The sequence below is a fragment of the Grus americana genome, chromosome 5 (genome assembly GCF_028858705.1).
Source record: "Grus americana isolate bGruAme1 chromosome 5, bGruAme1.mat, whole genome shotgun sequence".
Lineage (NCBI taxonomy): Eukaryota > Metazoa > Chordata > Aves > Gruiformes > Gruidae > Grus > Grus americana.
The window spans coordinates 27,226,563-27,254,206 of record NC_072856.1 but is presented as its reverse complement, the minus strand read 5'-3'; the positions used below and the strand labels follow the sequence as shown (position 1 = coordinate 27,254,206).

General features: G+C 47.4%; 3 protein-coding genes across 6 annotated transcripts in view; 2 read left to right on the top strand and 1 right to left on the bottom strand.

The window, feature by feature from the left end:
• Nucleotides 1-1,597: 1,597 nt before the first annotated feature.
• Nucleotides 1,598-16,397, top strand: DDB2 (damage specific DNA binding protein 2). Of its 3 annotated transcripts, none has more exons than XM_054827709.1 (11): nucleotides 1,598-1,707; nucleotides 2,986-3,169; nucleotides 6,018-6,148; nucleotides 7,231-7,422; nucleotides 10,123-10,289; nucleotides 11,414-11,513; nucleotides 12,722-12,899; nucleotides 13,578-13,723; nucleotides 14,002-14,166; nucleotides 14,473-14,518; nucleotides 15,182-16,397. In XM_054827709.1, exons 2-11 carry the CDS (start codon nucleotides 2,998-3,000, stop codon nucleotides 15,430-15,432), a joined length of 1,548 nt encoding a protein of 515 aa, XP_054683684.1. In that variant the 5' UTR covers nucleotides 1,598-1,707; nucleotides 2,986-2,997; the 3' UTR covers nucleotides 15,433-16,397. The 3 variants fall into 3 exon arrangements, with proteins under 3 accessions (XP_054683684.1, XP_054683682.1, XP_054683683.1); XM_054827707.1 differs by lacking the exon at nucleotides 1,598-1,707 and adding an exon at nucleotides 1,772-2,040 and having other exon boundaries at nucleotides 2,989-3,169; XM_054827708.1 differs by lacking the exons at nucleotides 1,598-1,707; nucleotides 10,123-10,289 and adding exons at nucleotides 1,776-2,040; nucleotides 8,261-8,406.
• Nucleotides 16,398-16,759: 362 nt separating this feature from the next.
• Nucleotides 16,760-26,441, bottom strand: ACP2 (acid phosphatase 2, lysosomal). Its single transcript, XM_054827721.1, has 11 exons — nucleotides 26,141-26,441; nucleotides 25,960-26,055; nucleotides 25,801-25,887; nucleotides 23,149-23,301; nucleotides 22,696-22,794; nucleotides 22,444-22,533; nucleotides 20,063-20,195; nucleotides 19,901-19,989; nucleotides 19,168-19,274; nucleotides 18,775-18,950; nucleotides 16,760-18,692 (listed from the first exon to the last, which is right to left on the bottom strand). The coding sequence occupies exons 1-11, from the start codon at nucleotides 26,249-26,251 to the stop codon at nucleotides 18,556-18,558; spliced, it is 1,278 nt and encodes a 425-aa protein (XP_054683696.1). The 5' UTR covers nucleotides 26,252-26,441; the 3' UTR covers nucleotides 16,760-18,555.
• A 213-nt stretch (nucleotides 26,442-26,654) lies between these two features.
• The window catches only part of NR1H3 (nuclear receptor subfamily 1 group H member 3), a 30,431-nt gene continuing 29,441 nt past the window's right edge, over nucleotides 26,655-27,644 (top strand). For both annotated transcript variants that reach the window (XM_054827723.1, XM_054827726.1), the window contains exon 1: nucleotides 26,655-26,812. The gene's annotated coding sequence lies outside the window, so the exon portion shown is untranslated. The remainder of the gene's footprint in view (nucleotides 26,813-27,644) is intronic.

Genomic DNA, 27,644 nt, shown 5'->3' with positions numbered 1-27,644 from the left:
ACATGAGGAAGCATTTCTTTACTGAGAGGGTGGTCAAACCCTGGAACAGGCTTCCTAGAGAGGTGGTCGATGCCCCAAGCCTGTCAATGTTTAAGAGGCATTTGGACAATGCCCTTAACAACATGCTTAACTTTTCACCAGCCCTGAAGTGGTCAGGCAGCTGGACTAGATAATCGTTGTAGGTCCCTTCCAACTGAAATTATTCTATTCTATTCTAAAAAATGTTCACTGTGATAGCTCTGAGGGAAACGCATAGGCTACTGTGTGCGTGCTCTGCACAGGGACGTTACGGCTGGGAGACAAATGGAGCGGGGACAGGAAGTGCACATCTTTGCTGGAGATAACTGGGATAAGTGTCAGAGTTTTCTTTGGGATTAATAGATAGAACATTGAAATCAATAGAAGTCTTTCAGTCTACTTTAAGAAGGTTGGTATCAGGGCCCCTTACTTCATTTACAAATTTAGAAATGTACCTCTCTTAAAGCATATGAAAACCAAAAGATATTAAGATTTATGTAATTTAATTGGTATTTTGTTGGTGATTCCTGATGAACTCCATAAATTCTGTCTCCAATTATGATGACTTCTGCAGACCTATAGATGAAAGAGTTGATTACTGTCAAGAAGGATCTTTTTCTACAGTAGTTTCCCTTCCTGGAAAACAAGCCTTCGAGGCTTCAGAGGGAAGAAGGGAAGTGCTACTTTCAATTATTCCTCTTGCTATTTTTTGCTAATGGGTACGGTTCTAAGAAGAATGTTGTGTATTACAGAAGTGCTTGATAAGACTTTAGGATGTGCTAATCGGGTTGATATGCATGTTCAAAACCAGACTCTTGTCTGTCAATGGTCATGATTTTTTGTGTATGTCATTCTGATACTCAGGATGGCAGCTGCTAATACAACATTGTTACAGTTCAGGAGCAAAGCATAGAGTGTGGGTCTTTGTTGTTTTTCTTAGTAGTTTTTCTATGCATTTCCTAATATGTGAGAAAATGCATATGTAAATAACTATAGTTATAGTGCAAAACCCCCTGACCCTAAGCCCTCAATTGAAGGAGTTGTTATGTACAGATATTTTAGGACCAGTGTTCATAGCCAGCTGTGTGGATGACTGGACCGTAATTACTCAGCATAGTTACCGGTAGGCCTGAAGCATGGGGCCCTACTGCTCCGGAGAGAAGGTTCCCCACACAAGGCGGGCAGACAGCAGCTGCCTTTGCAGGTGAAGGGGGAAGTGCTGGTACGTCCAGCTGTGGTGGTAGGGCTCTTCCTTCCCCATTCTTGTCTGTTTTGTCATGCAAGATCTGGTAGTCTCCGAGCTGATCTTGCCATGACTTTATCATCTGCCTTTAAAGTTCATTTTTTTCTGTTGAGGTCCAACACCAGGTGCATCTTCTTGTGGAACTTGGCTTTTGAAATAGTATCTTTTTTTTTGTTGCTGTTTGGTTGATGTATTTTGGGCCCTTACTATGCAACTTTAATATGCGAATTTGGTGCTCTAATGAAGCATGTAAGATTGTAAGTCCTGCACCAAAAAAACAACAACAATAAACTCCCAAAGGACCCCTCACAGACTTTGACTGTGTGTTTCGGGCCAGGCCACGGGCACAGCCTGAGCCTCGCAGCCACCTCCCGCACTAGCGGGGCCGCGGGTGCTGCTCATGCTGATCGCCGCCGCGGCTGGGCCGGCGGGGCGGCCGGCAGAGGGTAAGGACGGTGGGGGGCGGCGGCGGTTGGGGCAGGCACCCCCGGCCCTCCCCCTGCCGAGGCCGCTGCCCCTCAGCGGCGAAGGGGCGGCGGGGTCCGGGCGCAGCCGTGCGGCGCCGCCATGGCCTGTGCCTCCGGCCTCCGCCGGCGGGGCCCGCGGGCTCAGCGCCGTTCCCTAGGGGCGGGCGGGTGGCGGGGGAACCTTTCCCGCGGGGCCGCGCCGGGAGCCGCTGCCCCCCCCTTCCCGCCCCGGTTATGAAACCGTGGGGGAGGGGCCGGCTGCCGCCCGCCGTCCTCGGCCGCGCCGGGGGAGCGGAGGCCGCCGGAGCGCAGGTGAGATCGGGGCGGCCCTTCCCGCCCAGGCCGCGGGGGAGCCGGGCCGGGGCCGCTGCCGGGCTTGGGGCCAGGCAGGCCGCGGCCCTGAGGGGCGGCCCTGCGGGGCCGGGTGAGGCCCGGAGGCGCGGGGTGGGTGCTATTTGGGGAAGCTTGCGCCGTGCCTGCCGAGCTATATTTAACACGGGCAGATATCCGTGACAGCCATTCACGAATTATAAATACATTTAGTGCTGTACGACGGTCTTGCCGGGGGATCTTCTGGGGGCATCCGCAGCTGCAAAGGGTGTGTGACGCATCGCCCACCAGCTACGAGGAAGGCTGTGGGAGGCCCACACCTTTCCTCGGGGACTGGGTGGCTTTTTGGTTGTCATAACACAAGACATGAGTTGCTGCATTCCCACCGCTGGTCAGAAAAGCAGTTCAAGGGTGGTTGCCAGCCAGTGTAGGAGCCCAATCCAAATACCAGGTGGTGGTTGTGAGGAAAAGTGGACGTTAAATAGGAAGTACCTTCCGAGCATATTTGGTGGAGGACCAGTCGGCCCTGGCCATCGTCAGAAAAGCTCTGACTTTTTTCTTAACTGAATCTAAAAAGCTCAGTGTGAGCTACTAGAGGAACAGTTAGGGTATTATGTGGTTTCACAGATGTACTTTATGCAGATCTGTGGGGTTTAAACTTAAAAGTTCAGTAGAAGCACATCTGTCAAAACATATTCTAATGCTTTAGGATATGTTCATTTTCATATGTGAACAAAGAAGAGTTTATTGAACCTGTTCCCCTCTCCAGCAGAGCACAACAAAAAGTTAGTGTCATGCTGATGAAAGAGGGTATAGGTATAATCACTACTTTCAGACCACTGGGATATGTTTCGTGCCCATTTTCCTCTCTGTCTTCTAGTTAAAAGTGTGTGACAGTCTTACCTTCCATACTTTGTTTGCTTTTAGCAGTCTGACAGAATGGCTCCGGTGAACCAGCCAAAGGATAAGAAGCAAGAGACGACACATGAGCATTGGGCGGAAGAGACAAAATCAGCTGGGAAGAGGAAACCAGACTACGAGGAACTAGGGAATGAGCCACAAGCAAAGAAGTTGTTTGTGAGAAAAACATCCAAACCCCCAGAGAAAATTGGTAACATTTCCTCAGATCCTTACTGTTTCTCCCAACCAGATTTACCCTAAATGACAGGCATCAACTAGTTGAAGAGGGAGAACGCCAAGAAGCGTGTTCAGACATGAGTGTTCAGATGGGGTTATATATTGAAGTGATGCACGGACATGTGTTGGGGTAGTACATCCTCCAGTTATCTGTGTAGTGAGAGCGTGTGTGTGCGCGTGCTTTCATGAGTGTTTAATTTTTGAGACTCCCTACCTCTTGGTAGAAGCCTGCTCACTGAAGATGCTGTCACAGCTCATTTGAGGGTGGTTAAGTTTATGGAATTCCTGAGTTACCGGACATCTACTTTATTCTAGGACAGGCCAATCTTGGCAATACATTGTTTTTTCTCCCATGCAATTCTTAATGCAGTTTCATAGTCATAAGGTTGGTATCCTACAGCATGCCGTCTAAACTGGCATTTCCACCTGATTCTTTGCATATTCTAACTTTTGCTACAGTAAGTAGGAATACTTTCTACATCTATGTTCAGGTTAGACTGGACAGAATTTCCACTAATCACTTTCATGTGCATTTTTTTCCTTTAGTATATAACTTAAAAAAAATCTCTTAAAGAATTTTCGTATAATGAGAAGAGGTGATTAAGTTGTAAGATACTGGAAAGATTAATGCTTTGCATTATCAAGAAAGTTGTATAGGCTTCAGCTAGAGTGAGGACTATTTTCATAGAATTATAGAATCATTTAGATTGGGAAAGACCCTTAAGATCATCAAGTCCAACCGTTAACCTAACACTACCAAGTTCACTACTAAACCATGTCCCTAAACACCACATCTACACCTCTTTGAAATACCTCCAGGGATGGTGACTCCCTGGGCAGCCTGTTCCAATGCTTGACAACCCTTTTGGTGAAGAAAATTTTTCTACTGTCCAATCTAAACCTCCCCTGGCACAACTTCAGGCCGTTTCCTCTCTTCCTATCACTTGTTACTTGGGAGAAGAGACTGACACCCACCTCAGTACAACCTCCTTTCAGGTAGTTGTAGAGAGCAATAGGGTCTCCCCTCAGCCTTCTTTTCTCAGATAAAACCTTTAATTTCATTGTTTGTTTAGGAGGTGACTAGAGGTACTGCCTTACGTGGAAATACTAGGCACTTTCTCTACAATTTTGGCTTTAAGGATCCAGAAATTACTGAAGTGTTTTTCAACAGTCAGAGATACAGGAGTTCTATGAATTTGTACATTTCCATTGTCTAGTGTGTAACTCCAAACTTGGAGCAGTTGGCAGTGTTAACAGTGTATGTGGAGGCAAAGTACTCTGTTTGAAAGGAGTTCTGTGTGTAATTGTGGATAGTTAAAGCATCTTCTATAGTTAATTTAGCTACATGATTTTCATTGTAACTTCATGGCCTGATTTTCAGATTTGGTAAGCATATGCAGTTCCTGTAAGATTCAGAGGAAACTGGATGCAGCTAGTACTTTGGAAAAATGAGGCAAATCATATTTTTTCCTTACACCTTTTTTAAAAAGATGAAGACCTTTGTATTTGAGCCTTTCCATTCTGTGTTCTAGTTTTGATTTTTATGTGTTTTGGAAAAAATATTTTTTTTCTCCTGAACCATATAGGACAGGTTCAGTTTCTTGCAATTAAAACATCTTTTAAAAGTTTTTTTCCCCAGAAGATTCTAAAAAGGCCTAAAGTTTGTTTCTTAATAAATTATCCTTCATAATAAAAAGGAATTTGGAAAAAACACCTCCATTTCCATCACCTCTGAAGAAGGAACTGTGGATGCTAGTTCTTCTGTGAAAAAAAGGAATTAGAATATAAATACTTTTATACCTATTTCAACAGGTGTGACAAGTGTTGGCACTATGTTGGCATGTGAACAAAGAAGTTCAGTTTCACACCTGTGCATTTCTAGACTCCAGCATTGCATTAAAGAAAGATTTTGTTTGGATTCTAATCATATAGAATGATCCCTGTGTTTTCAGTCTTCTGCTTTTTATAAATATCCTTAAATGAAAACAGCATTTTTGTTTCTTAAGAAATGCATTTGACTTCTAGATCCCCTGGGGTGTTACAGACCATTGCCGTGGGGATGATTAGATCACAGACACGGGACTGAAAAGATCGGTTTTTATGTAAAGGTCCCTGAAGATAAAAACTTGGAACATGAACAAAATGTAGAAGCATGCTGTACTCTCAGCAGAAATCACTCCAAACAGAAATGTTTTCAGGCAATGAGGCGTCAGCAAGTCTATTATCAAAACCAAAACTGGCAGTGCTGTAGGCAGAGTGTATGGGCTACAGCACAAGCAGATCGAAAATTCTGATTCACAAGCAGGCATTTCAGGAACTGTGTGGGAACTCATGTTGCTATGCTTGGGGAATTTTCAGGTGTTAATGTTTCTGCTGGTCACACGTCTGACCTTCCCTTTGCTGTACCCAGGGGCTTAACCACCTTCCATGGCGTATTTCCAAGTTGTTGGGGCTTTGGATAGCTTCATTGTATTTTTGGTGTGAAACATTCAAATTGTATACTGTCCATGCACATGACATGCACCACCTGTGGCATTGCTTTAGTCCTCTCCTGTTGTCTTTTTGATAAATCTTTGGCAAGGAGAAGGAAGGTTTAACAAGAGGAAGCATACACAAAGCTCTGGCAGGCTATGGGAAGCACTGGACTCCATAATTGCAGAGGCTGCTGCACCTTAGATAGGCAAGAATCACTTAGAGACACTTACCTTGTGGCTGAAGCTTCTCATGGACATAGCAGCCAATGCAGACGTCTTCCCTTGTTTAGTGAGTGAGCATGACAAGTGTTGGCTCTCAATAAGTTTTACTTTTTTCTTATCTGGCAGGTTGGAGTGGAGGTGGGTCCGTGGTGAGAAACAACAGAGTCCTTTTCCATCAGCTGGAGCGGCAGCGCAGCATTGTTCATTATGTCTACCAGAACATGCTGGGAGGCTCCATTCGGGCACAGCTCAGACAGGTGAGGAGTTTCTCCTTCATGCCCTGTTGGACATCTCAGCTCCGTACATACAAACATCTTCACCACAAGCAGGGAAACTTTAGAGGGGCTTAAAGTTCCTCAGATGCACAGTTTGTGGCTCCAAGTCTGGCGCACCCTTATGTTTCTTGATCCTGTAAAATGCAAGAGCTGAGGTGGCTTTCCCTTTTGGTTGACCTGGCCCTGTCACTCTACATTTTATCCTCTGGTAATTCTGTGCTTCCTTGAATCATATTAAAACTTACCCACTCTACCAATTGAGTTATTGCACAGTGCTGCTTTTGTACACTGATCTGACTGTTGTACTATTTTTGTATCCGCTCTACTTTGCTGATCACATTAGGTTTAGTTTGATTTTTCCTCTTCACAGACATATTTCATCAAGTCCATAATGTTTTACTGTTTTTCAGAGCCATACTTCTTCTTTCATTTGAAAATTAACTTTTCCTGTAACACCCATATGTGGGAAGCACCTGGGCTAGCTTTATCTTCCAGATGATTTATCTATTTTAAGTATCCAAATGATAAAGAAATCACCCGGCTCATTCAAGCAGTACCTATTCCTTAGCTGAATAACAGTACAATTGTTCATGGTTTCTTATTTCCTCTTTCAAGTGTTCTGTTCACTCTTATGCTGTATAGTTGAGCTGCAGGCAATTTGGATGGAGGACCATAATATTGTATATCTGGGTGATGTGTAACATTTTGGGATACTCAGTAAAGATGCAGATAGTCCTAAGTGCCTTTTACTGGTGTGGAGGCATGTTCTTCTCCCTTGTTAATTATCCTGCCTTTTTAGCTCAGCCCACAAGGTTTATCTCCCCGTACATCATTTAAAGTGTGATATCTCTCAGTTCTCTGTTGCTTTCTGAGTGCTGTGGCTGATGCAGATTTGTGTGGTCACAGTCTGTTTCCCTTGGGGACAGCACATTCTCATTCTACAGAGAGGCTTAGAATTTTGTGTGAATGTACTACCACTGATGGCAATTAGAAATTGTTAGCACTCCTCATTCAGAGTCTTTGGGATCCCTGCAAAAGTCATAATTCTCTTTATCTTTAAACAGTGTCTGCAGCTGCCCTTTCTGCGTTCTCTTGCCTCATACCGCCTCTTTCGAACAGCAAGTCCCTTTGACAGGAGAGTGACATGCCTGGAATGGCATCCAACACACCCCAGTACTGTAGCTGTTGGTTCCAAAGGTGGAGACATCATCCTTTGGGACTATGAAGTACTTACTAAAACCTGCTTCATAAAAGGGGTAAGCCTCTGGGTGCGTGGAATGTGTGGGAGGGAAAACTGGAGTACCACCAAATACTGCAGATCAAAACCGAGGTCGGTTGTGAGAAGCACGTGAGGGTCTTGGGTTGCAGAGCAGCCAGCTGTGGGGCAGGACTGAGATGCAACAGCATGTCTGTTCCTAAGTCCCAGACTGTTCTAGTGCTGGGGAGAACTGAGGCGTATTGATTAACTTCACAATGAAGCAGTACTTGGTATGTGCTCAGTGGAAAAATAGTACAGCAACTGGCAAAACATTTATCTTAAAAGGATGCCAGAAACAAGTAGGCAGAGAGAGTCTGTCTGGTTTAGGTCTTGATCTTTCTCTGCTCACCTTTTATTCTGTGTCAGATGAGGAAACATGTTTGAGTGAGGAGAAGCAAAGTCCCTTTATCTGAAGTGAGAAACTAAGGTAGAATGAATGGTTTATGTAGCTGGCATGCCCCCTCGTTGCTGTGTTCAGCCATTGCCATTCCAACAGGGGCTCAAAGACTCTGTAACTTTGATCCCCTTTCTGAATTAACATAGATATACACTGGGAGGAGGTCCATCCTCCATAAACTCCAGAGTCATCTTTTTGTACACAGTGTGGTGCCAACCAGCCAGGGACTGAAGGAGTTGCAGTTTGTCCTCCAGGAGGGCAGCTGTCTATAGACAGCCATCATGTGGGAGGACAGGGTTGTCTTTGCCTCCTTGAAGGGCTGTGGTGTGTTTCACTGTTGCTGTTAAGGACATAGCAGTGAATGCAGACTTACAGAACACACTTTTCTCCTTCCCCATCACTCAGTGGATTTTTCTTTTGTTCATCCCCTTCCTTGTAGATGGGAGCTGGAGGGGCCATCACAGGAATGAAGTTTAACCCTTTTAACCCTAGTCAGCTGTACACTTCGTCAGTTGCCGGCACTACCACCCTGCAGGATTTTAATGGCAATACTATCCGGGTCTTCACCAGCACCGAGGACTGGGAGTAAGAAATACAGCAATGCTTTGGGCCTCTGTGTCCTGCTGGCAGGAGCACTACAGAGAGAGAGAGAAAAAGAGAGAGCGAGCTATGTTTGTTTCTAATATGTGGGAGCTGGGCTACATCTTCTCCACATACATGTCCTTTATCCTCTGAATTTCAGGGATCCTCTCTCTTCGAGGGGGACTCACTCTCCCTTTTAATTTTTCCCTGAAATGGGGTGGTGGGTAGGAGAGAGCTTTTCTTCATGAGGGGGAGGGACTCCTTGACGCTGCTTACTTCCTGTTATACATGGGAGAGTGTGGGGGTGCCAGTGGATTTCCGCAGCTGTCTGTTCTTAAAGCTCCCATAGCTCTGTGCCCTGGGGACCTTATAACCTCCTCACCTGTTAGCAGTGCTGCTCGTTGTCAGATGGTTTTTACAGGACAATTTATAGTCCCCTCAGTGCTTCTCCACAAATGCCGCTGACTTCAAGTGGTGTGTGTCATAAGGATCACCCCAATAAATCCCCCCTAACTTTTGGTGCTTATCTAAATTATACCAAAATTAAAGAGTCTGGGCTCCTTCAGTAATGAGTGGAAAGAGGAGATGAATCGCTAGAGGCAACTCTGTCTGCCTGTGCTTAGAATCACCCTCTCGGACTGTTGCTTTTTCTGTGGACTACGAGGAAGCCTGAGCTCTTCAATTAGTTACTTCAGTTCAGTGCTTAAAGGTAAGTGAGAGAATTTGGGTTAGCCTCCTCTTTACTTTTCCTCATCTGATTCTTTCCGGGTGGCAGCTTTTGTGGTTGGTTTCCAAATTGACCGTTCCAGCTGCAACCTTGTAATAGGGCAGAAGGAGAGCCCAAGCAGTGCTGGGATGACTGGCCAGGTGAGCAAGGAGTGATAGACTGGGTCTCAGGACATGAGGGTCTTGTATCTCCGTGGGATGCCTGTCACAGCAATGATGTCTGGATTTGAAGGGCATGCCATCCCTCTTCTACTGCTCTGAGCACTGGCAGGCTCTAGAGGCGGGCCTTTTTTATCTTCACTGCCTTCTTGAAATCTAGTATTTACAGTGAGACTTTATTAAGTAGTTGCTTTGTGAGCAGCAGATGGAGTACACATGAGTATCAAAGAGTTTGGGGACTCCCAGCTAGCATCCTTCTTTCCTGTCTTTGTGTAGGTTTTCCACATTTTCTCAGTAGACAAATTGGGGGAAAACAACATAACAACAATATAACACAGGTCATAAGATCCCCATGCCATGGGGTTAGCAGTAGGATTTCTTGCACCACTCTCCTCCTGCCTGCTGGTACCTTGAGAAAGACCAGATACAGCACTGGAAGCAGCCTGTAGGGAACGTGAATGAAATCTCTGTAAGAAAAGCCTGGTGCAGGACTGTCATGAGATTTTAGGTGGTTTCTGCTGGTTTTGCTTGTGATCTAAGCCTGGTCTGAGCCAGGTGGTTTACTGCAGGTTAGTCTTCCCCCCATAGAAGAAGAAGCAATGCTGCTAATGAGGTTTGCAGCCCAAAGTGGTGGGGCTGAATTTACAGGCTCAGGATGAATGTGCTCAGATTGCAAACAGATTAGGAAAAAAAGAGTTCTTATGTATGTGCCCTGTCAGAAAGCAGTGCGTTGTGCCTAGGGAAACCAGCAGTGTGTTCCAGGAGATGTGTGTTGTATTAAGATTTTGTCTTTCACTCTAACCTTGATGCCTCTTGGCTTTGTGTGTATTCCAGAAAGGGCCAGGAGATTCTCTTGGAGACATCAAGTTCAGTCCTTATGAGGCAGTGAAGCTTTATGTGGCATCAGGGGATGGCACCCTAAGTCTGCAGGACCTTGAGGGCAGAGCGGTGCAGGTGATCTCCCGTGCACCGGACTGTGGCCATGAGCACCATAATGTTTGGTGAGAACGGAGAACTGCAAGGTTGATTCTCTGTTCCTTGGGGTTAATGCTGCGCCGCTTCTTGTGCTCTCTAATATCTTCATCTTTGCCAGTGTTTGGAGACTCTTGGTATGAATCGGTCCTGTGAGGGAGCTTGGAGACAGGCTTCTGATCCCAACCCTAGCACTGCAGGGTGGGTGACAAACTAGGCAGCCACGGGGCACTTATGCATTTTTAGTAGCTGAGTGTGCTGCCTGCCTCTTCTGGTGTTGCTTTCTGGTGATGCCATCTCCTGTCTTGCAGATACTGACCGCTTTTCACTTCATAAAGTGTGAGGTGAGAAGAGCAGGATAACTTCCTCCTCTTCGTTGTCATCAGTGTTCTGTTTTGTCTGTAGTAGCTCAGGTAGCATAGGAAACCTACAAAACATCCCTGCACAATCTGAGTTTCAGGTTATTGAGTTTACCCTGCTGCCCTTCTGGAGGCTTCAGGCCCACCATGCTAATTTCCATGACCTCGAATTCTAGACTAATTTATCTTTGCAAGTGAAGCTTTCCCAACAAGTTCCCAAAGAACCCCAGCTTTATTCTCACTGCCCTTCCCCTCCCTGCAGAGCTGGGGTTAAGATTTATGTCTTTATCATATAAGTGTCTATTCAGTTTTGTTTCCTGGAGCATGAAGTTGAGATAGCAGCAGGAGTGTGAGAGTTTGATGTGCAACTTTCCAGTCCAAAGCTTTTGTCTTTACTGCTGCTTCAGTGTTCTGTGGAAAAAGTAATTTTAAAGCTGTTTCTGTACATTTGTCAATGTCACAAGGGTGTTCTGATCTTTCCCAAGGTATGGCCACGTGCAGGCACTAAGTGGCTTTTCAGCCTCTATAATGTTCCACTGTCCCAATGTATCAGACTCCATCTAATGAGCACATCACAAATGACTAATGACTGAACATTTCATATTCAGTCACCAACAGAAAGCATTGCTGATAAGCCGTCCCCCTTTCCTGACACTCAGGCTCACAGCATCAGGCAGGAGATTGCAGTTACAATCTGTTGCAGTCTCCCTTATCAGGGATGAGATGTGAACCAGAGCTCCACTGCCTTCACTTGCCCGTGGGAGGCAGCACTGATTTTGTGTCTTTCCCTCTAGTTGCTGGTACTGCAGTGTTGATGTTTCTGCAAGCTGCCGTGCAGTGGTGACAGGTGATAATGTGGGCAACGTGGTCCTGCTCAGCACTTCTGGTGAAGAGGTTTGTATGGCTCCATGCAGCATCTCCTCTACGGGAATCTTCATGGCTCATGTGTTTTCCTACACTGTGGGGACCCTGAAAAGAGGAGCAAGTATTTTGCAGCTGAGGAGATGAGTCCACCCATTATCTAGGTGGTGAGAAGTCCTCCTCTTCTGCCATTCATTAGACATTTTCACATCATTGAGCGTAATGGTAATGATTTCCAAACCGGGACTGTGTCACGTGCTACCCCCTCCTTAAGAGTCAGAGTTAATTATAGGGTAAGCTGAAGATGTGAGCACCTTCTGCCAATAGCCTTTGCACTTCCAGAAACTTAGTGCACCGATGGGAATCATTTAGGAGATACTGCTTTGTTATATACCCTTCCATGACCTTGGAGTAGGTACACAACAGTAATTCAGCAAATGTTGGGCTAGACATTGCACTACTGCCATTAGACACGAGAGGGCAGGCAGAGGCAGGCTGTGCCTTCGAGTCTGAAGTAGTACAGTAGTGAATAGTTGCCTGCTTTCAAGAGCCTGCTGTACACTGGAATTACCATTGCTCCTGCCTGTAAGGGTAACATCTGTAAGGGTTTGCCACCCAGTGAGCTGTGGCCAGAGGCAGCTGTGTAAATTAGTGGGCAGAGTCAGGAGTGCCCCAAATGATTTGTGCTTATTCAAGGTTAGTTGCTTCCTTTCCTTTTTTTTTTGTTCCTGAAAAATGTGACAGTCTTTCTGCACTTGGGAGATACCCATTATTGTAGGGAGGATGGGCCAGCTTCACCCTTTTGATTAGAAATAATCTTCTAACCTCAGATATAAATTTATTCATGGCCAGTTTATATCCATTTATATCCATTTTCTGTACCTGTTCCAGTTTGGTTTAATCTTTCTGCAGGTGGAAGACTGGCACTGCATAAAGTATTCCAGATGTGATCTTGCTTTGTACAGTGGCACTAATACTTCCCTCCATGAACCAGGGATTGCGGTTTCCTTTCTCATAGCTGTAGTGAATTGGTGGATCAGAATTCTCCTACAATTAAATAGTTCCCAAGGTCATTCTTCTCCTTTCTTGTTTCCAGTGGATGAACTCTTGGTGTATTTTAGAAGATTTGTTGCTATGTAAATGTGTGACCTCTTTACTCTGCACTAGTAGATTATTACTCCATTTCTTTACGCTAGACCTTGATTATTTTTCTGTGTGATTTTCTGTTTCCTCTGCTGCAGATTTGGAAGCTGAAATTGCACAGGAAGAAAGTGACTCATGTGGAATTTAACTCCCGATGTGAGTGGTTGTTGGCCACAGCGTCTGTGGATCAGACAGTCAAAATCTGGGACCTCAGAAACATCAAAAACAAAATGAATTTTCTTCATTTGCTTCCTCATGACAAACCTGTCAATGCAGGTGAGTTGAGATAAGGATTTCCTTGCGTAGATGTCTGCAGAGAGTCCACTCATCTCAGCTTTTATTGTTGTGGCAATGTTAGCTTTCACTCAGATTCAAATTTGCACAGTAGCTAGTGTTAAAGCAAGGAAGGCAGTGGGAATGTGTGGTCAGAGGCAGGGAGGTGGATAGGGCAGCACAGTCTTAGACTTGCCATACAAACTGTCAGTGTGCCTTGAGAGGTGATTGTGGAAGCATCAGCAGTGGCTGAGATGAGAAACCTGAATTTATCGGGGCAGTTCCTTTGACAAAAGCAGAGCATGAGACTCAAACCTCTGTTTCTTGGGTGCAGTTCTGCCAGTTCACGAAAGTGCAAACTGCAGGTGTCTGTTTCCATTTGAACGAGCAAGTTCCTTTCTTTGCAATGTCTCTTTCTGTGATTCTAAAATGAGAATAATGATTCTTCCTACATAACCCAGCGCTGGAGGTTTCAGCTTACTGTTAGTAAGAGCTTTGAGTTTGTTTGAGAAAGGTAAAGTCTTGTCTGTTGGGACACATGGCCATATTCACATCCCTATTAAAGAAACAGCAATTGGTTTCCAATCAGAGAAATGTGACTTTTATGTCACTTTATGTCACCCTTTATTGTCAGTCACAGCATTGTGATCTTTTGTTTTCCTTATTGTCCCCCTCTCCTAGCTTACTTCAGCCCAACAGATGGTGCCAAACTCCTGAGCACAGACCAGCGCAGTGAAATCAGGGTTTACTCATCTTCAGACTGGACCAAGCCACAGCATCTGATCCCACATCCACACCGGCAGTTTCAGCACCTCACGCCTATTAAGGTGAGTTAAGCCAGTGCAGTTTGAGAGGAGTATCACACTTGGTGCTAGCAGCCGGCTGTAAATCAGAAATGGTCTGAGTACTGGTCAGGATACTACATTGGTGGGTGGGTGTTCATACTGCTGCAACTCCCAGCAGAGCACCATTCTGAGGATACCCATGTTCCTCAGGCTGTGGGTGGGACGTACAAACTGTTGCTCACACTGCCCGTTGTCTGGTGTGTGTCAGTACGGGCTCTGTCCCTTTCTCTTAACTCCCCATCACTCTGCTTTATGACTAGGCAACGTGGCATCCTCGCTATGACCTCATTGTAGCAGGTCGCTACCCAGACCCCAAGTTCCCAGGGTACACGGTGAACGAGCTGCGAACTGTTGATGTATTTGATGGAAACACGGGGGAGATGGTTTGTCAGCTCCATGATCCAAATGCTTCTGGTATCATCTCGGTGAGTTGAAGCTAAAAGGACCGCTGTGTACTGAACCGCAGCCAAGAGATGGGTTAGGGACTGGAACAACAGGAGTATCCTCTTTACTTGTGACAGACTCTCGCTCTTTTTGGGGTATGGCTGCTGGCTAATGCTGCTGACTCAAGCAGGGCTGGCCCATGGTCATCTGTGGGTTTTCTGTGATGCTCTTTAGGGAACATTGGGTTTTCCAGATGGTTTGTTGCTGTTACATAAGCCATGGTGCTCTTATGACTGTTATATAAGCAGTGATGCTCTTACAGATTCTGATTATGTTTCCATTTCCAGCTCAATAAATTTAACCCTATGGGAGACACGCTGGCTTCTGGCATGGGTAAGTAAAGAGAACCTGGGGCACTAAGCATGGTGGGTTCCAGTCCCAGAAAAGGGCAGGCTTGTTTCTCCAGACTAAAGCAAGTTGTGAGTGAGGGTTTCCCAAATGCCACTTGCTAGTGGGCCTCTATTATTTCCTACATCTATAAAAAAGATCCCCTTTGCAGTTAGCAAACAGGTTGCCAGTCATCTCCTGTGTCATGTTCCTGAGAGCATCAAGTCCAGAGGAGTGAGAAGCCTCTGTGCAGCAGGGAGCTGATGCCATCTGCCGGCCATGTAACAGTAGCCGGGGAGGGGGAAGCCTTTTCTGGCTGGGCTGTACCCTCTCCCTTCATTTAATTTTATCTCATTTCCTAGGCCACAGAGCCAACATTACTCAGTTTTTTCACAGGCTGTATGGGATTAAGGGAGCTGGCTATAGATTTAGGTCTTAGACCTGTGATAGATGAGGTTAGGAATTACTTGATCATGTTTCTTAATTAGATCAGATTTCCGTGGCTGTGTGGAGATAGCATCTGCAATAAGTATCTTTGCATCCTCTGTACCTTGGAAATCTCTTAGAACAGACAAGGCATTTTCAATTTCCAGCATTTAAGTGACATAGCCTAAGGTATTATATTTGATGTGGAGTTTCTGATGCACAGTGTTCAATTTTTCCTCTCAGGCTTTAATATTCTGATCTGGAGCCGGGAGGAGATGGTGGCCAAGAAGCAAGAACACCTTTTGAAAGCCATGACAGAACAGGGGATTGGAAGCTGGAGTTTGTCCAGACGTGGAGGGCAGAGGCAGGCAAACCCTGGAACGAGCAAACTCAAAGCTAACTTACTGTCTTGGGAGCTGGAAGAGACGAGAGCAAAAAGCAATGACTCTAAATCACAGGGAAGGAAGCGAAAAGGGAAGGATCTAGAGAACTGATTTAGTATTTTGATCCTTTCTGGATCACAGGGTACAAATTCAGCGTTGGCAATGGGCAGTATAAGCTGTGCAGGGCATTAGACTTGTACTTTGTCCTTCCTCCCTGGATCTGATCTTGCTTCCCTGATTCCCTTTGCTTCTCCTTCTAGAAAGTTGTGTCAGTACTCAGTTCCTCCTTCAAGTGGAGTTACCACCCATTTTCCAAGGCACTAGGGAAACCTTCAAAGATGTTCTCAGATCCTGCTGAAGTTACAGCTTCCAGCCTGCCACATCTGCTTGTCATCACTGTCAGAGATTACCATCTCCTGTAGTCTGCTGTTGAGCAGCTCATGACAGGCTCCCCAGCCTGTTCTAGTCAAACTGAGCTGAGAAACCCTTTGCCAACAAAGTTAATGTCCTGAAAAGGTAGAATGTTCACATGAGGCGAGGGGTAGCTTGGGTAGCCTAGGGAACACCAACCTCTCCCATATGCAAGCTTCTTGGAAAAGTGCATCTGTCAAGATCTCAGGCTTGGCCTATTTTGTGCTTGCAGCTGTTTAACTAGATCACAGGGAACGTGATGATGCCAGAGCTCTTTACCTGCCTCATGGGATGCAAGGGCAGTATGGAGCCTGGAACCTACTGATTCTGTAGTTTCTATTTTCAGAGCTCTAGGCTTTTTCTTGCCACTGATGAGGTAATTTTTTTTTCACCCACACCTGTGTGCTTCAGAATGTTGGATAGAAGTGTTGTAAAGCAGAAATGAGGAATTTCTTTCAAACTCCCCTGCTCGGAGGCAAATCTCAAGACTGCTGTTAAACTGAAAAGTTTTGCTTTGTCTAGTTTGTTTACAAGGCTGCCTGGGGGCCTTGCTGTTGTCCCAGAGGTTGATGGATGGGACAGGCTCCAGGCCTGCTCAGATTCTCTATGTTCACTTTTATAGTTTTGCAGTATTGGTATTAATAAAGTTTTGTACTAAACTGAAATTCTTCTTTGATATAGAGAGTGGCTGCTTTGAGCATTCTGCTGAACTGCTTTTGTATAGGGGAAGTTACTAACCTTTCTGCAGGAGGGCTAAGGGACTGAGAACAGTGGTGGAAATACCAGTCATTGTACTGTGTCTGCAATGGACCCTTCCATGCTGGAAGGGTTGCATTATAAGCTGTATCTACGCACGGTTGCTGCAGTCAAAAATAGTTGCTCTCAATTCTCACTGTGCTATAAAGTGGGATTGTAAATCAGGGATTTACTTTGGGAGGGGGTACGCTGCAGGAAGTCCTGCCTGTTTTCCAACACTGAGCACACTGGTGCTAGCCCCGTGAACTCTTAGACAAGAGGAGAAGTAGAGTTCAGTGCGAGTTTGATTTTAATAATGAAAAGGAAATGTATTGGAACAATTACAGAAAGTCATTCACAGTCAAAATGTCTAAATCATCATAGAAACCTTTCCTCTGTGTGTGCAAAATTTGCTGCCTTTAAAAATAACAGGTCTGGTCCTCCTAAATGCACTTTGTTACCGCTTTCTTGTCCCTGTTCTCACAGGCAGCAGCTTTTCCTTTATGACTGTCTTGCTGTGCAGGGGACCTAGATGGTATCTTCAGAGGACAAAAAGGTGAGGAAGATGCTGAGAACAGCAAGCTGCTTCTGCTGATGTAGAGTTCCCATACAGGCAGATGCTGATTATGTTGCAGGGAAAAGTCCCCACGGTACTCCACAGGGGAAGGAAAGGAAACGCCTGTAACCTAAGAGCTGGCTTCTGCCGCCAAGAGGGGAAGGGAACTGCACCAGAAAGGGAAGTAAAAGTGGGAAGTGAATGTGCAGCATCACCATGGGAAGAGCCTGTGGTTCTGGTGCCTGCTGCAGTCTCTCACTTTCTGCCAAAAGCTACAAGGCAGGTGGTGAGCATTTGGCATGAAGTTCCCTGCAGCAGCTGCAGTGCACACAGAGAGGCCAGCCTGGAAGAAGAATCACACTTTGGACAAAAAGCCAAAGCATGGCAAATAAAGGGATCCAGAGTCACCTGCAAACTCTGATCCTTAATGGTTTGGGGGGTTTTTTTGTTTGTTTGTTTGTTGTAGGGAAGATAGGAAGAAAAACTACAGAACTTGGCATTTAATCCAGTCTTAGGTAAACAGCTCTGCTACATCTCTTGAATTACAGAATAAAAACATTCTGCCAGTAAAGCAGAATGGGCTCACGTAGCTGCAGTCTGGACTGCGTGCAGTACTGGATACTCCCTGTAATAGGTACTTGAAGTTTAGAGGTGGGGAAGTCAAATTCAAAGGCTGAATCTTTTTAGACAGGGCACAAGTTTCTTACCTACGGGGACTCTCCTTTCTAGAGCCAACACTGCACAAGAAATTGGGTGCGGGTTTGCTATGGTCACAGGAATTCATCTCTCTGATGAAGCTCTTGGAGCTTCTTTTGATCATATGTACCCTACTCTGAGCTGAATCCTAGAAACTACTGCTGGGTTTTCAATCTTGGCCTGATTCCAGGCCAGTTCTCTCTTGGATCACAATGTGAGGATGGAAAAAAAGACCAGTTGCCAGCAGCAACTACTTAACAGCAACCTCAAGAAACATTTTTTGCTGTCTGCCATCCTCTGCAGCAGTTCTCTGTGCATGGACAGATGAGTCCTGGTGCATCAAGCTGTGCCCTCTGCTCCAAGTCCAGCCTTCCCACCATCATCAGCCCAATGGCTTGAGAGAAAAGCAACCAAAGCAGGTTGACCCTGAAGAGAGATGCAACTCCTGACTGCACTGGACGTGGCAGCTGCTGGAGGCCCAAGCCCCTCTGCCACAGTCATGGTGAGTGGTAACGTTTACAATCACTTGAAAGGAGAAATATTCTTGACCAGCTCCAACTGGCCATGTTGGGAATCCCAGACTAGGTAAGCTGTATGAGGACTGGGGGCACCACACAGTACACTGGCTTCAGAATCAAGGTGTCATTTCCATTAGAGTAGTTCAGTCCTCTCTCTCTGGGACGTCACCTTTAGAAAGCATCCAAAAAAATCAAGTCTAGCTTCATACTGGGAAGCAATGGCCAAAGCAGAAGAATGCTCAGGAACTGAAGGTGCCCAATCATCCTTAGGGGCAACGCTGCTCCCTCCTACTGCCTGGGAAGGAGTTGAAGCAACTGTCAGGCCTGATCTTCTCCCTCATTGGAAACATGCCGGTAGCCAGGGGGCTGAGACTGTATGCGAAAGAGTACCATCAAGAGGAGGATTATAAGGAGAAGGAGAATGGATCCACACACAGCCAGACCCAGAAACAGTTCTGCAAGGGAGAAAACAAGTGGTCAACGTGGTATTGTCCAAACTTTCCCCTTCTGCCATGCTCTGGTCCGGCCTGGGCTCACCTGTGTCGTGCATGCTGCTTGCTACCTGGCACTCTTGCTCCCAGTCCTGGGGAACAACAGGATCTGTGAGTTCCAAGAATCTCTGCAGTGGGCATTTGTGCTGACAGCCAGGGATCGTCAGTGGGAAAGGTTCCTTCCCACTCTCATTGCGGAAAAACATCTCCACAGAGAAGTTACTGAAAACAAAACACAGCTAGATGTTTGTTATTCTCTAGCTAAAGTCATCCCTTCCCAAAAACTCAGTGCGCACACCCTCTCCTTTACTTTGGTGGTAGTTTTCCTCCGAAGAGTCTGCTACTAGGAGCAAGATTGCATCCCCCTAGGGTGGAGCCTAGCCTAGGTATCTAACCCTTGAGGTGAAATCACAGCGGAGGTCTTTACTGCAGCCCTCACCCATCATCCTCTTGGTACAGCTCAAATAAATGACATGAGGCGTATGGTGCTTGAATCTTGTTGTAGACATCTAGAGCCATCTGCAGTGCCACAAGTGTGGTGTCATGCTGAGAAAGAGGGAAAAAAACCAAATCAGTCACCCTTATGGATGTGGCAGGGCAGCTCAGACCATACCAGTCACGGATGGGGTAGCGCTGAGGGGACATCACCTTTGTAACTTCCGTCTGGAAGAAGGGAGAGGAGCTGTACTGATAGAACCGTGATCTGTGACAGTGCCAGAGAAGCGGAGGGAGTGAAACACAGCCATATATATCCTGCATTGTTCTTTAAGAGTTAATCTCTAGGCAGCAATTTGGGAGAAATGCTTGACTTTCCAGTCCGTCGGCTGCTGGAAAGGGGGGATGACTCTGTACCTACACTACTGAAACATCACATCTGAGTAGCATCAACCCACCTACCCAATAAATACAGCAGTGGCTCCCCAAAGTCTGCCAATCTCATCTGCAAGCCCGAGCTAAGAGGAACAAATCGTGGGTTGGGAATTTTCCTCAGGACCCCCAGAGGAATGATGCCAGATCCTACACATCCCACCCATCCAGAGGCAAAGATCCATGTCCTGATCACTGCTGCATGGGCTGGAGAGAAGCCAGAAAGGGTTAAAACTATCACCAAGCCCCAGTCCCCTGTGAGGAGGAGGAGATGGGTAAAAGCTAGCCCCCAAGCTCTGACTTACCGCTGAATAGACAAGTAGTTTCAGGTTCTGGTGGGCAGAAACATTTGCTGCTTTGGTTAGGTTTTTCCTTATGTGATCCAGCAGGACCCCTGAGGAAAGGGAACAGCTGGTAAGAGGCAAAAACCAGGCAGCAGCATGAAGCTCCCTCCCTGGTGCACTCACCGCCTTGCAGACGAGCTTTTTCTACCCGATTGTGGATCCCAAACAGAAATTCAAAACCAAAGTCTTTTAGTTGCTTCAACTGAGCCATGACATCTGGTGTCACCCATACAGGCAAATCCATTTTGTGTGCTTGCTAGAAAGAGAAACAGAATACTCGTCTGCAGGTAGCACGGATCACAGATTACTCAGAGAATGGGAGTGAGGGTGTCCGGAATCCTGCCCAGATGGCTACTGATTTCCTTTATTATTTTAAACATGCCCCTTTTCTATTTATGCTTCTGTCCTCACACTGCTGTGCTGCATACAAAGAATATATGTGGGGTTTAATGTTGTTTCAGAAACTAATAATGAGAAGCATAAAGATTAAAGTCTAGGAGCTACATTTCTGTGAAAGCACAACTGGAGTGCAGGGTTATGTTGTAACACCAATACAATAATCTTGGGGCATTTACTTTACGTGTGGCTGATTCTGTCCTGCAGTCAAAAAAAAAGATAAGCAAGAGAGCACAAACTCAAGGTTTCTGGTGTACCTGCAGCACAATTTCGCCGGAGGCTCTAAGGGCTACTGAAGGATACCAGAGAAAGTTAGAAAGTGCTCTGCAGACGTACCACTGGGATGTATGACTGACAAAGCCCCATACTCAGAACACACAGAACTAGGAACCAGGAGAAGAATTTGCTTTGCAGCCAACTCGTTACAAGAAAGGATGAGTTATACTGGCAGACAAACAGCAGTTGTGGTTCCCTGGCATCACTCGGAGCAATTTGCTATTGCACATCCCATTAAACTGCCAGAAGATGAGGCTGGATATCCTTAAGGGCCTGTTCTGTACGAGTTGTTTGAAGAAATTCCCATCAGCAACTTAGATATTTATTTAGTTTTTCATTGATTTACAAAGAGAGTAGCTAGTAAGTTCAGGTATTTCTTGGACTTTTTTATTGTCTCCAGCCAGATGGTGGAATGAATCTACTGGCTCAGGTGAGAAAAACAATCCTTCTCTTCAGGGCACTGTTAGTGTGAAAAAAGGAGGAAGCCCAAAGCAGCTGAAGAGACTGATGAGCTTGAGGGTATAGTTTTGAGGGTAAAAGTCCCTCAAAACCTTCTGGTTTCATTTTGGGACACTGACCTATTCTCCAAGTTCTTGGGGATTATAGCGGTTGTCAGCTGGCCTTCCGGGTCCAATTTGCAAGGTCATTAACTGCATCTTGAAAATGAAGATGATTTGACATTCTTGATCTCTCTGACCAAAGAATTTTTTGTTACTGACAAGTTGCTTTACCGATTGTTACAAGATGGGAGATCAGGTTTGTGATACAAAGGGCAAATTTACACAGTGCAATGCAGCTCTGGATTGGAATATTCTCAGCTTGCAGCAACTCAAGCTGCTACTTCACATAGCAAAGTGCAATTCCGTGCAGATTTATCTTGTACATCCCCAAAATAGTACATACCACTGCCAGCAAGCTAAGCAGCCTTGCATCTCCATAGAATTAGCATGACACAGTGTCAAAATGCTTGGGACTACTGCTTCTTCCATAATTAGCTAGTTTGACATGAAAGATCTCTATGATTTACTTCATCATGCTGTATAGTTATACACAAATAAACTTGTGTGCAACAACTGTAAGTCTCCTTGGTATGTGACCTTTCCTTTAGCATTATCCCAGCACAGCTAACCCAGTTTTGATTTTGTTTAAGCCTCTGTGAGATGTGCTTTCAACAAAACTCCACATGAATATAGAGTTTGGTGCCCTGCCCCAGACAGTAGAAGGGCAACATCTGTCTCTAGAGTCTTTCTCTGGCAAAGGAGCTTATAACAGGTCAAGAACCAGATGTGGGTGAAACCTGCTTAACCTAGAAGACCATTATTTTCTTTTAGAGGTGGCATTAACAGAAGCACAGAAAGAAAAGTGATTGGTCTAAAGGAACAGAGAGGTAGAGGTAAAGCCAGGAACAGTCCTAATTCACGCTCCCAACTTCAAACGTAAACTTAACGCTCCTTCAGTTTCCAGAGATCTCACTTCTACCTTAATTAACTCAGACTCATCCACGGAGATCAAAGGATTTCAGAGTGCAGTCATTTTCTAGTGACTTTCAAAGAGATATTTATTATGCAGGTGGGACTTTTTCTGGCTCTGGCACAATACATATCTAAGCTACAAAGTGGGAGGTTATAGGGTGCAAAAGTAGGTAATTCTTGGCACATGCCTCTAGTGAGTACAAACTGTTATTATCTGAAATTAGAACATTACTTCTAACTGCAGGGTGGGAATGGCAAAAACTTGTTTTAATGGATTTTGCAAACTAATTTTCTACCAAATCCAGTGAGCCCTAAAGACCAAATTCCCGTGGCTGTAAGATGATGGCCAAACAAACTTACTTCACAGAACAGTGTGTCATACACACTCCAAACAGAGTCAAGAGAGACATCCCGGATCCCAGTCTCATTTGCCACCATCTGCAGGAATTGCTGGAGGTATGAGAAAAGAGAAAGGCCTTCAATTTTGCAATCTCATACTGTATTACATTCACAGGTATTCCTACCCGTTTCTCAGAGCTCTGATTATATGGAGGTGATAATACTTTAACTACAAGCCTAAGACCACCTTATCTCATGCAAACAATCACTTACCCAATTCTCTTTGGTCTTATTTACATATTCTGCTGAGTGCCGTGTTTCATTCTGTAGCTGTTCATACCGTGGACAGGGGGTCAAAGGAAACTTCAGTAGCTGGGCAGAGACAAGAGCAGCTAGGTCACCGAGAAGACTGAAGTACAGAATTTGCAGTCAACACGCGCAACTGTAATGACACCCTGACTAGCAGGATGCATCTATAAACAGCCTCAAGTACTGCCTTCTAACCTACTCCAGACCACGTGTGGTCTGCTGAGGTGTTGCAGCTAACGTGTTGAGTGAACACAGCCCCTGAATTCTCGTATTCTTCTGAGAACAGAAGAACCTTTGCCAGGCAGGTCCCAGGAGAAGTTCAAGACAATCTGAATCGAGAGTGAAGCAAAAACCTTTGGAGAAGTCAGTGTAACACACTACCCGAGTAGTCAGTACACATCCCTGAGACTAACTTACCCTTTCCTCGGACTCTGGCACTGTGTGCACAGGGATAGGCTGCCAGGAGATGTTGGGGTTGAATATCTGTTGTCCCTCTGGGGGATACAGGCCTGCCAGATTGGCCTCCGCACTCATCAGCGTCCGATCGCAGTCTGTGCTGCGGATGAAGATCTGCCGGGACAGGGACAGCGCACCATTAGTAATGCTACCGTAAGCGGTGATGCTCAGACGCAGGACGATGCATGCGCTGAGGAACGTTGCCAAGTGCCCTGCAGCTGCTCACGGACAACAGGGTAACAGGAGTTGAAGTGACAGCACCTGCTGATGTCAGCCTGGACAAACTGTAAGGATGGACACAATTTGGTGTGCAATGCTGGAGCGGTCTGTTCTGGATCAGTGGGATAGCCAGGTGCACCGTGCGGAGATTACAGAAAGGAGTCTGAAGATGAGGAAGAGTCAGAGAAGAGCAAGACAGAGATGCAGATAACGATGGGCACAGACAGGAAATGCGCTATATTTACAGAGCATGACTGGGACAAACTCCTGCATTCCCGTCTCAGTTCTAGGAATGACCTGCTGTGCTCATGAAAATACCTGGCTTCGCCAAGCCTCAGTTTTTCCACCTGAGAAACGAAGACAAGAGTGATCTGACTAACAGGAGAGGAGGAAAAGGGGGAGCTGGGATTTTATTTGATCATTGTCGGCTCTTGGGATTAATGGGCCAAGACTTATCATTCCAGAACTCAGACAGAGAGAGCTCAGCCAGAAAGAAGAGAAACGAGAAAAAAACAGAAAAAGTTCAGAAGGTCAAAATGGCAAAACTTTGGTATTCTGGTATCTGTGCACTGAAAACACTTAGGGGAAGATTGGAGAGAAACCAGTGATAAAACAAGAGGGACACATAAGAAATCATGAAAGAAAGAATGTCCTAGAAAACAGCATATTGAATCAAGAACAAAAAGCCAGAAGAATGAAATACAGTGCCGAGATTGGGATTTTTAAAAAATGTTACATGATGAGAGAGAAACAGAAAAAAAAATACATACACTCACTCTGTATAGCATCTCCCACATGGAGTGTATCTCAAAACTTAAGTCATGAGGAGAAAAAAAAAAAAAAGTTGTATTTTCTCTGACAATTTCTACCCACTTTTATCCCTTAACTGTGGCTTGAAAATAACTGACCCTGTACTGATTAGACAGGATTGCTTTCATCCACGGTAAGCACTGAAGAAATAGAAAGGAAATATTTTAAAAGATAAGGATCTAATTCTAGAAGTGTCATAAAAACCCAATTAAGCCCTGAGTCTACGTACATGCTTTCTTCAGCACCTTTTGCCAGGGCTCCAGCTTGTCGCTGAGTCAGGTGATGGACAGTCATACGGTGTCACCCAGAGGCAACACTTCTTATAAGGGAGGTTGCTCAACTCGAGCAGGGGTTCAGGCTTGGTTAGCAGAACAGCTTGTTTGCATATGCCTTGGGTTTGTTTTTCATTCTCAAGCAAGAGAAGGAAAACAGTTTCAGCTGGCAAAAGCTTTATAAGAATGAAGTATGTTTGGAAAGGAACTACTGAGGAAGGTTAAAGGATCTGCATTTGAGCTGATGCTGGAAGTTTTGTTGATGAAGCAAATGTCAAAGAAGGGATGTAATCTGACCTATGGCAAGCTGGTGTTTACTGGGGAGCCCAAAAAGGGGCGAAACAAAGACCAAAAATTGTATGGGGATTCTCAGTTTGCCCCATCTGGTCAATCACCCAAAGCGAGCTCAGATGAAATAACTGAACCAACGCAGAGCCAGTGCTGGGACAAGGGGGTCTTGACTGCCTGCTGTCCAGCCGAACCCTGTGACAGCACGCCTCTCGTCATGACATGTGGTCATGTTCCAGTTGACTCACACCTCTTTGATCAGCCAGCAGGGGTATTTGAGGGGATTTTCCATTTCCTTACTTTTCTTGATCTTTCAAATTTTCCCCTGTGCTTAGCACATGGTTCCACAAAGGCTCCATAACTTTTTATTAAACAAACATACCGGTTTCTCAAGAACTATTACAAAGCGTGGCAACATCCAGGAGGAAGAAAGGAGAATCAATAGCTGTGAGGGACTGAAGCTGTCAATAGTTCACAGGTGGAAACAAATGAGAGGGTCACTTCTGGTTAGCGACTACTGTTTGTATGTACAGACTCCCATGAGATTGTGACTGAAGTGCGCTGGGGAGGGCAGAGCAAACACGGGCTCTGTTCTTGTCAGCTGGTGTGACAAAAGAAAAATAAAAATCTCACAATCTCGAGTAAGAAACAAATACCAGCTACAATACAGCCTTGCTGGCTGGTTCCCTTGGCTTCGGAGCAGGCGGCTGGAAGGGTCTCACAGCGGGGCTGTCGCTGCGCGGCCCGGCCGGATCGCCTTGGCACCGGCGGCGCGGAGGGGCGGCCCGATCCTCCCCCCGCGGGCAGGCTCGGGCCCCTTTTCTCCGGCTCGGCAGCCTGCACCGGGAGCGGGCTAGGAAACAACAGTACTTTGAGACCCGCCGCCGGCGTTTCTCCGCCGAAAGAAGCCTCTCCCGCAGACCCCGCGCAGCCGCCCGGCGGGGTGGCCTGGGCCCTCGGGCGGCAGAGAGCGCCGTTCCCCCACCCGAGCCCCGGTGCCGGCGCGGTGGCCGGCGGCACTGACCTCCTGCCGCCGGTACATGTCGCTGAGGAAGCCGCGGTACCGCCGCCGCAGGGCCTGGCCCAGCTCCCACTGCTGCCGCATCCCCACCTGCAACGGCACCGGGCGTTACGGACGGTGCCGGCATTGGCCGGCCCTCGCCCGCCGCGGCCGCGGACGCACCTGTGTGAGTTGCCCGAAGCCCTGGGGCCAGGCGGCCTCCTGGAAGGGGTCCCGCGGGTAGGCCTTGATGGGCGAGCGGTCTCCGTGCCGGTACACCTGCGGGCGGCACCGAGTCACACCGGCCCGGCTCCGCGGCCCGGCCCGGCCCAACCCGCTCCCGCCGCCCCCCTTCCCCCCTCACCAGCGTTACGAAGCGGAGGCTGCGGGTCCGGGCGGGCGGCGGCTGCAGGCAGAGCGCCAGGAGGAGCAGGACGGCGCCTCCCCAGCCGCACCCCGCCGGATCGGCCGCCATAGCGCTTCCCCCCCACACCGCCGCCGCCGCTCGGAACCGAGTCGCCGCCGGCCGCGGGCCCGCACGGACACAATTTTCCAGCGCACACCGGAAGCGTCGCGGCCGGGCCCGGGCGGCAGGGCGTCCCCAACCCCCGCCGGGCCCACGTGCCCGCCTCACAGCCTCCGCGCGCAGTGCGCGTGCGCGGCCCGGGCGGGGCGGTGGGGTGCGGTGAGGGCCGGGCCGGCCCCGGTGGCTTCCCCGGGATGCGCTGCCCCCCCGCGGGGACGGGCGCGCCTCGGAAGCGCCGGGTGCGTGGGGCAGCCCCGCTGCGCTCCGCGGGGCCGGGCGAGGCCGAGGCCGAGGCCGCGTGGGGAGGGGGCCGGGCCTCGGGCGGGGCCCCGGGGCTGCTCCCGCCTCCTGACAGGCGGAGGCGGAGCCTGGCGGCGGGGCGGCCTGCTCAGCCCGCCGGCCTGCTGCGGGAGCGCCTGGGCAGCCTGAGGAGCCGCGTACGGCCGGGTCGTTCCCGCCGGGGTAACGGCGGCGTCCTCCGCTGGGCAGCATCCCGCGGGCTTCCACCACGTAGGTGCTCGGCGGTGGGTGGGCACGGGTGGCAATGCGAGGGTTTAGTTGTGTCACGGCGTGCGGCGCGGTGCGGCTCCTCGCCAATAAAGCGTCCTCTTAAACCTCCATCTCAGGCGGGCAGGCGGTCATCTGGCGGCTTCTTTGTAAACCAGGAAAAGCTTCACAGTGTTCTGACATCATCCCTGATCTCTTGCGTAAAGCCTTAATGGATAGAAAGAGGGAAAACGTGCAGGTGCGCACAGCCCGGCTGCTGCAGCTCCGTGGATCGTTAATCATCTCATCCCTTGAGTCAGCCTAAGGGTGTCTGCGGGAAAACAGAAATCTGCTGCCGCTGGCTCTGCTGGCAGAGGCCGTCCTCGCTGGCATTGCCCCGGATCCGGTCGTTTCTTACGAGGCGAAGCTCGGAATTACGTGAGTGTGCGAGGAAACCCAGCTTCTCCTACCAGGTGCGCGCCTGCCGAAGCGTTTGGCCACTGATGTGGTAGGTAACGGCAGGCGGTTAAACGAATTTTGTGATGGTTAGCGCTCGTCTCCACCTCCCAGTGCGTAGAGGCAGGTGTTTACATGGGGTTCTCGGCTTTCGCGTTCTTAAGAAAAGAAGGAAACGTAGCTCTCGTGTTTGCAAAGCAGTCTGAGAGGCGTGAAGCCCAATGGCTCAAGAATCAGCTCGTTTGTATGTGTTTATTTGCTTAAAACTTTACGTGGTTTGCAGCCTTTAGAAGTCACTCGTGTGACATCTTGGGGCACCGAATTATTTATGAAACAGAGGGGTTATGTCAGCGCAGGCTCGGTGCAACACACAGAGTTCACCTGGATGGAATAACGTGTT

Bases quoted from the DNA above. Each gene is read 5' to 3' on its own strand.
- ACP2 (XM_054827721.1), bottom strand. From the start codon at position 26,251: ATGGCGGCCGATCCGGCGGGGTGCGGCTGGGGAGGCGCCGTCCTGCTC. The intron at 19,275-19,900 runs GTAAGTCAGAGC...CCTCTTTCTCAG, and splicing joins AACTACTTGTCTATTCAGCG to CATGACACCACACTTGTGGC. The intron at 18,693-18,774 runs GTGAGCCCAGGC...TCTCCCTTGCAG, and splicing joins AAGCAGCATGCACGACACAG to AACTGTTTCTGGGTCTGGCT.
- DDB2 (XM_054827707.1), top strand. From the start codon at position 1,963: ATGAAACCGTGGGGGAGGGGCCGGCTGCCGCCCGCCGTCCTCGGCCGC. The intron at 2,041-2,988 runs GTGAGATCGGGG...TGCTTTTAGCAG, and splicing joins CGGAGGCCGCCGGAGCGCAG to TCTGACAGAATGGCTCCGGT. The intron at 14,519-15,181 runs GTAAGTAAAGAG...TTTTCCTCTCAG, and splicing joins CACGCTGGCTTCTGGCATGG to GCTTTAATATTCTGATCTGG.